At 42.9% G+C, this 10,207-nt stretch overlaps 1 protein-coding gene across 2 annotated transcripts in view; it reads left to right on the forward strand.

Annotated features, from left to right (window-relative positions):
• Positions 1–8,273, forward strand: part of ARSJ (arylsulfatase family member J) — a 34,486-nt gene extending 26,213 nt beyond the window's left edge. For both annotated transcript variants that reach the window (XM_072928815.1, XM_030272049.4), the window contains one exon: positions 5,732–8,273. In XM_072928815.1, coding sequence (XP_072784916.1) covers positions 5,732–7,133 — 1,402 coding nt within the window. In that variant the 3' untranslated portion in view covers positions 7,134–8,273. The remainder of the gene's footprint in view (positions 1–5,731) is intronic.
• Positions 8,274–10,207: the final 1,934 nt, after the last annotated feature.

Consider the following 10,207-nt stretch of genomic DNA (forward strand, 5'->3'; position numbering starts at 1 on the left):
CGTGGCATGGTTCCCCAGTTTTCAAGCAATTATAGGTGCCAGGTGATAAAAATCCCTTTCACAGTATAAACAATATCAGGGTGTAAGGACATTATTTAAATGGCCAAAGGGCAGGGCTGGTGTGAGATCAGAATTTCGAAATTATTCTGAGATTGAGTTCATGCATCAAAATCCAAATGGCTTTTGGTGAAATAAGGATGTCTCAGCTCCTCTGAGTCCTTGGAGAAGGGTCATGGGAGCATCACTGATAACATTATTAGTCTGCAAGGAAATTGCTACTTTATTTTTCTTTTCCTGAATTTGATGGAAGAGCCTTAACTGATTTTAAAACAATGAAAAACTTGAAAGTAGGGCAAGATACAGAATCTTCCGAATGACATATATGCAATGGCATTGCCAGAGTGATAAAACAGTAAATAATGTAAGTTAGATTTTTTAATGTAAACACTGTTTAGAAGTAGATGCTTTTTTCAGTCTGATTTATAAGCGCATAAAAATTCAAGGAATAGAGCTGAGGATGAAATAAATGCTTGTGTATATCTGAGTGAAGACTTCAGGTTTGATTTGTGTGTGCTGACACAGTGAAAATCTGTGAATGTTTGGAGTTTGTATTCCATTTTTAATGTTGCATTTTCTTCTCTGATCCGTTTCCACTCATAACCCACCTTTCCCAAAATCCCAAAGTCATAAGCCAGAAGATAAAAATGGTTAAATGATAGATAATGAATGATAGATTCAATATAGAAAATTGTATTTTTCTGCTGTTTTTGAAAACTGTAATGTGCACACTTAAGTAATGTAGGCTCAGGGCTCCTTGGGAAAGGCAGTGAGCAGACTGTGTTGCATGAAAACTTCTATTTAGAAGTGTATCCCATGGGATTACACACAGTTGCCATAGACTGTAAACACTGAAGAAGTGAAATAGAGAGATAGATGGGACTTAGCTTAACCTGCTCTTGTCCAGAGCAGATACCAAACTGCCCTAAGGAGTGCCAAGGCACCACTGATGCTTTGGCTCTCACGAGAGCTTGGCACTTGGAAGAGCGTCTGAACTGCTCTTGTTTCCCTCACAAGCACCTTACAGAGCTGAAAACAACTTTGAGATGATTCAGAGTGAACATCCCTGCCCAAAGTAACAACTTTTTCAAACATGTAGGGTTGTGGGCTCCATGCTAAAGCCTCACTCCCCTGTAAAAATGTCATAGATGTGTCTGGTTTCTCTCACTGGTGATTGTGTCCTGCCTCTGATGATTTGCTGGTGACAAGTGGAATCTTGGCCTCCCCTCCCCCAGCAGCTTGCACCTCTGAGGACTGAGAGCCCCCAAAATCACATATTTCTCTATTTTTTACTCACCTGTAATTCCTCTGTTTTAGCTGTTGTGTTATACAAATAGTTTTGGTAAACTGTCAAAGACTGTTCTTTAGTAATCCCTAAATTGATGTTCTTGGCTGATATCTACTTGTTGTATTTCATTATTTTTAACAGGGAAATGCACAATCATCAATGATGATCCCTTTAATTTATGTAGCATGCAGACCTCAGTGCTGTCACGCTCTGTACAATTGCTGTCAAACTTGGAGTTTTTATTTAAAGTATCCTTTTCTAAATCCTAGGCTAGAGTTTATTATTTTTGAAATGGAGATTTTTTTCAACATATCCTGAGCTATGCAAGCATAATAAAAATACATTTTCCACATTAACTAACAAGAGCTATGCTAGCAAAAATTCTGAAATTAGAAACTTCCAGCTGAGCTTCTATGTTAATCTACAGTGAGCCTTAAAAGAATCTCAGTTTGAAGACAATTAATGCAATATTTGAAAATTGTGAGAGCTTGAAATCAATAGTGTTGTACATGCACATTACAAAATGAGAAACATCCCAGCTTCTTGCTCAGCATGGTGCAGAACCCACCCTGAAGTTAAGGGGAAAAACACTCAATAGAAAACTCCTCAGTGAAAGGTTTGTTCAGGAAAGCTGGTTTGGCCTACATGTGTGTGAGGCTGTGCAGGGAATGTGGGGCATGCCAGGAGAATCCATTTCCCTCCACAGTCCCTCAGCCCTGCTCTCTGCTGCAGGGGAACAGCAGCAAAAGTGTGCAAAGATTCTGTCACTGATCTGCTCTGCAGTGTGAGCTGGAAACTAATGCAGCACTACTGAGGGCCTCAGAAGGGGAAAATGAAGCCTCCCAATGTTACCACATTGCTCAAGCTCAGGTCTCACTGACTTCAGCGTGCCTGTGGTGTTTTACATCCATAACACTCCTGCACCTCAGTGTGCACTTCACCTTCAGCAGCCTAAGGGCCTCTGCACCTTGAGACTGGAGGCACGAATGGTGTGAAGCCACTGCCTGAGCTTCGTGTCTAAATTAAAACAGGAAGGGAACTTGTGTTGGAAAGGGGTGTCATGAGCTCACACTCAGGAGAAAGGATTTATTTGCTTATTTATTTATTTTAAGAACCCTCTGAAATATTTCTCTGAGCATCCAAGAAGCAAAGGGCAATAATGAAGTAATTGGGATGCTCCCAGAGGGAGTCCATTGCTTTAAAGTCTCCCCTACAAACAAGAAAACAGCTCAGCGTGTCAGTGAGCCAGCACCGAGCATCTGCCTTGGCTGCAACACTTATCACAGTGAGCTTACTGTGAACAGCTGAACAACACACCAGGAAAACAAAAACTAGAGTAGAAAATGCACAGAGCCATCCCTGTATGGTGAGGAGAAATTATTTTTCAATATGTTTCTTATTAGCTGAACATTTTGCACAGATTTTACTTAGTTCCTTGTTCTGCAAATTGCAAATTTCAGGTATTCTAAAGGAGACACCTATGGTCCAGAATCTCGGAGGAGCAGAGAGAAGGAGAGCATAGCACATGCATCTAAAATATTCCCAAGTCTTGAACCCCTACTCCTTATACAGGCTCTTAGCAGTTAATGGCCTATATGTAAATAATGCCCACAAAGGTCAAAGTCTAAAAAACTATGAAATTAGATTCTGTGGCCTGTCAGCATTTGCTTAGATTTGACTGGTTACTAGTGCAGAAATTCTTATAATGAATTCCAGACTATTCACAGTCCTAACTTGCTTTCTGCATTTGGGATTAAATTCAGCCAATTTATTCTAAAAAGTGGAAGCTGTGAAATCTGTAGGATGTATCTCAGAGACATTTTGTGGTAGTTGGTGAATTCACATCTTTATCTGCTAGAGAACACCCTCAAAATCATCATCTACCTCCTAATCCCTTTATGTTTTGCCTGGTTCTGTTTTTTTTTCCTCTTGCACAGTCTAGAAACAGTTTCAGAGCACTTGTTTTGAGACACTTTTCCTATTGCTGTTAGTGCCATTTGCTTCCATATCATCACTGTCATTTGCTCAGATTACTTTGCTTTTCTATGAATGCCCTGCGTGTCCTTCGAAAATAAAATGCTTTTGCTGAAAAAGTATGTTGGCACATAATGGATCAATTAGAAAGGCATGTGGTGCGGGAAAGTGTACAAATCTTGACCTTTTTTGTCATAATGAACAGTCTTCTTATAATCAGAGGTTGATGTTTCTTTGAAGCATTTCTATACTTGAAATATTTTGCCTTAAAATGTATTGGTTGCAGGCTTCTTTTTTAACACGTATGAGTATAAAAATGTGTCTCTTTGTCTGTGTGCCTATAGGTATATTCCAAAGCACAGCCATGCCAAAAATAGCACACAGGCGCACACACATCTGGGAAACACACCAAAGTCTCCTGCAAAGAGGCAGCAGCAGGGAATATGTGTGCATATAGATGGATCTATGTTAGATGTGCAGTGTTACCAGCATATTGAATAACTTCCTGAGGGCACCGCTGAAACAAGATGCACTGCTGAATGCCTCTGTGACTGAGGCTAATTCTTGCTGGTTTTTGGTTCAATATTCGTCAGATCAACAGTGTAGGAATTTCATGCTTGGATCTCTAGTTGAAAAGCCCTCACTGGGGAAACTGCCTGGTGGGAATTAACGTTGTGTGACTATCGTGCTTTCTGTGTAGACATTTGCCTACAAGAGGAGGATTGGTTTGCAGTGTTTTACAGATTCTGTGGCCTGTTCCCCTCAGGCCCAGCTTCTCAGTTTTCAGAGGAGAAGGGTGGTGGAAGGATCCAGCTAGGTCCCTTCAGAGAAAATCCTGACTTCCAGCAAAATCAGCTTATTTTGGAGGAGCTGCCCAGCTGGGACAGCGATCTGACCTTGTGGTCAAGGAGGCTGTCAGAGTGAAGAAAGCAGAAACGGTCAACTAAAATAGCCAAGTGGGGACAGGGACTTTTCCAGTTGGATAAAAAAATGGGAATTTTCTGAAAGGATTTAACAAGTCAGAGGAAAGAGAAGGGGAAGGAAATGAAATGCCTTGTGGACATAGTTCCCTGAGGAGTCCCAAATATGGAATGAGCTGAAGTATGGGGCACTGCATGGCTTTCCTGGTTGTAGTTTACCTGTTTTAAAAGTAGAATATTTCAGCTAAACCATGGGAATGATGTGAGACTTGTGTGTGTGTGACATTTCTTTTACAAAAGCGAAGCGCAGATCCCATAAACCCATATGTTTCAGGGTATGTTTTAGCTCTCTCCTGCAACATCTCCTGCGTTGTCAGCACCAGCCTGTGAGTTTGGGGACAATTGGGTGGCAAGGCTCCAGGTCCCCAGCCTGGTCTCAGAGACAATGCTGTGCAGAGGGGCTGGAGGGGGCAGAGCGCAGCAGCAGCACTGCAGCACGCTGGGTCCAGAGCAGCACAACACCCAGAGCTTCTGCAGGCACTTAGTGAGACCGGAGCTTCTGGGTCCAGGGAAATTAGCTCCAGAATTAAATGGGAGTTGCACAATCCATACACATTGCCAGCCATTAAAGACAGCTATGGCGCCTTCGGAGATCTTGGCCAAGAAGCCCTCATATGAAAGCAGGCTTTAAGTTATTTATGGACAGGCAGAGCCTAATGGTTTTAATTTTCTAGACAGCTCAGGAGGCCAATCACATTGGCAGCACCAGGAGAATGTGTCAAGAAACTCCAGCTCCTGCTACCACAAATTAATAAGAACCGGTTTTGGGGGAGATACGCAGTATTGGTGGACCTCGGTGTTCTATGCATGGCTGAGAATTGAACCTATTCTTACACTCAGGGAGAAGTTGCTTTGGTATTCCCTTTTTTAGTGTCAAACTGGTATAAATATATATGCCCTTCATTTTTGATACTTACTGCTGCCTGTGCTGGATTCATTTTCTCATCATAAGGAGGCCATATGTATTCTTTACACATAGCCTGTAGTGCACTGCAGAATTTATTATCCCATCCTTTAAACATACTGCTCTTACACGCTCAAAGCCCAGCATTTTTATATGCTGTAGATACGTTCACCACTAGCAAATTACGAGGCACTGTAAAAATTATATTTATCCACATAATTTTCTATAGCCATTGTTAAATGGAGACATGTGGAGGAGAGGAGGTTGCTTCAATGTACCTGTGCTCCTGTATATGTAGGTATTTTGAGTAGCTTGGATCATGCAGGGAGAGGTTTCATCCCTCAGTGAGGCAAGGACAGATTTGACGGTGTGATCAAGCTGGTTTTTGAAAGCAGCACACACAGGCACCGTGAAGTATTTCCAGATGAGGCTTTGGCATGCAAAGGGATATTTTGTATTAGGGTTAAGGTGTCCATACACCTGAGCATTTCCTCCACCAGCCTGACGCCTTTCTCCTCCCACCTCCAGGTACCAGATCCACACGGGACTGCAGCACTCCATCATCCGGCCAACGCAGCCCAACTGCTTACCTCTGGATAACGTCACGCTACCTCAGAAGCTCAAGGAGGTTGGGTACTCCACGCACATGGTGGGCAAGTGGCACCTGGGGTTCTACCGCAGGGAGTGCATGCCCACACAGAGGGGGTTCGACTCCTTCTTCGGCTCACTCCTGGGCAGCGGCGACTACTACACCCATTTCAAGTGCGACAGCCCCGGGATATGCGGCTATGACCTGTACGAGAACAACAACGCCGCCTGGGACCACGACAACGGCATCTACTCCACGCAGATGTACACGCAGAAAGTGCAGCAGATCCTGGCTTCTCATAACCCCAGGAAACCCATATTCCTGTATATTGCCTACCAAGCTGTCCATTCGCCTCTTCAGGCACCGGGAAGGTATTTTGAACATTATCGCTCGATAAACAACATCAACAGGCGGCGGTACGCAGCCATGCTAGCCTGCTTGGATGAGGCCATAAACAATGTGACCCTCGCTCTGAGGAAGTATGGCTACTACGAGAACAGCATTATCATTTATTCTTCTGATAACGGTGGGCAACCAATGGCCGGAGGCAGTAACTGGCCGCTCCGAGGGAGCAAAGGCACCTATTGGGAAGGCGGTATCCGCGCCGTTGGGTTTGTGCACAGCCCCCTTCTGAAAAACAAAGGGTCTGTATGCAAGGAGCTGGTGCACATCACAGACTGGTTCCCCACGCTGATCACGCTGGCGGAGGGGCAGATCGATGAAGACATCCAGCTGGACGGCTACGACGTGTGGGAAACCATCAGCGAGGGCAGGCGTTCCCCGCGGGTGGACATCCTGCACAACATCGACCCGATCTACACCAAAGCCAAGAACGGCTCCTGGGCCGCTGGCTATGGGATCTGGAACACTGCCATCCAGTCTGCCATCAGAGTGAATCACTGGAAACTGCTGACGGGAAACCCAGGCTACAGCGACTGGGTGCCCCCGCAGGCCTTCAGCAACGCGGGTCCCAACCGCTGGCACAACGAGCGCGTCTCCTGGTCAGCCGGCAAAACCGTGTGGCTCTTCAACATCACGGCCGACCCCTACGAGCGCGTGGACCTGTCTGCCAGGCACCCCGAGGTGGTGAAGCAGCTGCTGCGGAGGCTCTCGCAGTTCAACAAGACCGCGGTCCCCGTCCGCTACCCGCCCAAGGACCCTCGCAGTAACCCCAAGCTCAACGGAGGAGTCTGGGGGCCGTGGTTTAAGGAGGACGAAAAGAAAAAGAAATCAGACAAAAGCAAAGGTGCGAATAAGCAGAAGAAGATCAAGAAGAAGAAGAAAGCAAATCGGAAAAAGGGGCAGTCGTTTCACTGCCGGTCACGTCTTGCTGGTGGGTGAACTCTAAGCAGGCTCCTTGGCCAGGCTTGAGTCAGCCTGGCCCCACTTCTTGAACTTCTGATGGAATAGACTAGAAATGCCGGTTCTGCACTATGAATGAAAGTTGTCATCTTTTAATTTTGTTTCTGATTTGACCAGCACAAGATACCTTAGCACTCTGAGTGACCATGTGACAGACTTTCTCCTTCACAGGATGAGTGGTCCTCACTCATCACCAGACACATTCCAGATAACAACAACGATAGCATCTTGTTTCAGGAAATGTAGCTTTGATGGACAAATGAGGTTCCTTGCCTTAATTAGCTGGAATCTTCGGAGAGCGTGGAGATATTAATGGCAGATGTTCTCAAACTGACAGATAGCTCAGAGGGAGAAGTAAAACACGAGAACCTCTGTGTGTCAGTAAGTGTTAGTCATCAACCTATGACATGTTTTGATACGACACAGCAAAAACTGAAGCCATCAGGTAACTTTGTAGAGGTGCTGGGGAGGGGGACATGGTAGGAGGAAAGCTGCTTCAAATTAGATTTTGTCCATCTTAACTAGATCTGAAATATTTTTAACATTTCCTAGATGTCCTGAGCTCCCCCCATTTGCAGTAAAAGACATGACCAGCGAGCACACGTCTCGTGTAATTTATTACAGGCATGGACAAAAACACATCACCAAAGTGAATGTAATATTTAAACACTTTAAGATAACTAAACAACAATATGTAAAATATATAATTTATTTTACAGCACAATCCTTATTTCTCTTCCATTAAAATTTCCTGGCTGATGCAAGGTACCCCTGTGGGTTCCAGGGTTGTTTGGGTTCTTTTAATGTTGACTTTTAAAATTTTATTTCCACCCGGTCATTCAGAGTTTATTTAACAGATTCATATCCTCAGAGTACTGTAAACCAAGGAAATACTGTATACACTGCTAGGATGAGGAAGGAGACCAATTCAGGTGCGTCACTGCATTATGTATTTGCCTTCAGTGGTTTTGAATGTAACAAAGGGTTTATTTAATTTAGGAGTCCCATGAATATTGTTCAGTTTCTGTACAGAAGCTAGGCCATCTTGATGTTTGGGGGGGAAATTCTACTTTAAACCTTTTATTTATGTACCTATTAAAATAGTTTATTTTTATGGCATTCATAAAAGGGGTCTGCCTCTTTTTTTTTGCATCCAAGGTAAGAATTCTGGCCTAGTTTGTTTTAAACAAACTCAAGTAAGCTGTTTCATTACTATTATTTTTGGTGCAGGGATGTTTTATGACATTTTGCTTCTGAAACAGAATTTCTTCTCTCAATACATACATCATTTGAGACATGCTTCAAAGTTTGCCCTTTTCCAAGGTGTCTGCATGGATGATGGATGCACGGACTGGCTGCACATTCGTGGTGATCTGTGGTAATTGATAAAATGCACACACACATATAAGCTTCAAGATGAATTATGTTAAGTAAAATTGATGATTAATTTGTTGAATGGCTATAACGTGTTTTGGTAAAATTTCAGATAAGTCTGCTTTTCAGCAGTGTGTCACTTAACTCAGAAATTACATTTATATAAATGGATTATGGCTAAAAAATTGAGCATTCCTAAAATCAGTGCACACAGAAATCTGAAAGAAATACAACTGTCAGCACTCTAGCAACCCCTGACCTTTTCAAAAGGCAGCTAACTGCTGGTACATACTGCCAAACCCCAGCAAATTTTATACTAAAAGATGTAAAGCAGACTAAAGCTGCCATTAACAAATCACAGAAACAAGTCAAGCAGCTCTTAGAGTTACTTCTGTAATGAATGTACTGGGGAGGACACAGAAATGGACTTGGAGAATTGCATGTAAATAATAATTATAAAAGAATGGTGTGTATCTACAAAAGTGCTTAATATTGTCACTGTTATTTTTTATGCTGTGTGGTCCTTAGGATTACTAATTAATTCCTTAGAAATCTGTCTAGCTTTTCTTCATATCCACATTATCCAGTAAGTAATCAAGAACTTGGATGTTCTATAAATTCTCACTCTTTAAAAAAAAATGTGGCCATTGATGTCCTTAAAAGAAATGAGAATAACATACTGAGATATTGAACTCTAAAATGTGATCTATAAAATTCATATTTGTGAGGAGATACATTTAATTTTCCAAGGTAATTTTTAAAAGGCAAAAATTAGGTGTATAAGTTAAACTATATACAGAGAGACCAAGATATTTTAATTTATTGTGGCATATTAGCAGCAAGGCAGTGTGATAGAGTGTTATCCTCGTAGAATTAATTCTTGCGCTTTTCCCTGAAAGTTTTATGGTGGCTTTGGCTTTCATTGGACCAAAGCAGCCAGAGAACATTATTCTCTGACAACATTTTATTCTATAATTATTTATATCTGTTCTCTCTCAGGCAGAATGGGAGTCCTTGAAAGTAACCAGTGCAAGGCAGAACAGTGGATCAGTTCTCTGTGTGTTAAATAAATGTGCCACGAGAGTAAGTGTTTGTAGAGTACACGGTGGGAGTACATTTACAATGAATCTGATACTTTGATCTAATAGAGGGCAAAAGGTGGCTTTCAGAGTGGGGTAGACAATAGCCACAATTTAGCTGCATTCCTGAGTGTTTTGCTGAAATGCTCTGTGTCTGCTCTCACACACCACTTGTTGTGTCACTGCAGCAGCACAGTGGTCTCTCCTTCATGGGGATGCTGTGTAGCTCTCAAGCCCCACTCTCTGTTTGCTGAGCTCTCAGTAGCTCATACACTGTCCCAGCAGGATTTCACAGCTTGTTTACATCTGCAGATATGTTACATGCCCACTCTCAGGGAAGGTTTGATGGGTAAACACTGGAAAAGAGACCTGGAGAAAGGCTGGGAGGGGACAGACAGAGGGGAGCATTTACTTACGATTTTTCAGGTTGTCTCAAGCTTTCTCCAGATGTTGTGTGGGCACGGGGAAAAGGCAGGTTGGCTATAACTCTGATCTAGTCTTAGAAACACCTACACCTTCAGAGGGCCAGCCTGTTCTTCAGAAGAATGCTGTCTTTTCCAGGTTTTCTCAATTTTATTTTAAAGCTCTTCACAAACAATC

This window comes from Taeniopygia guttata, chromosome 4 (assembly GCF_048771995.1).
Source record: "Taeniopygia guttata chromosome 4, bTaeGut7.mat, whole genome shotgun sequence".
Taxonomy (NCBI): domain Eukaryota; kingdom Metazoa; phylum Chordata; class Aves; order Passeriformes; family Estrildidae; genus Taeniopygia; species Taeniopygia guttata.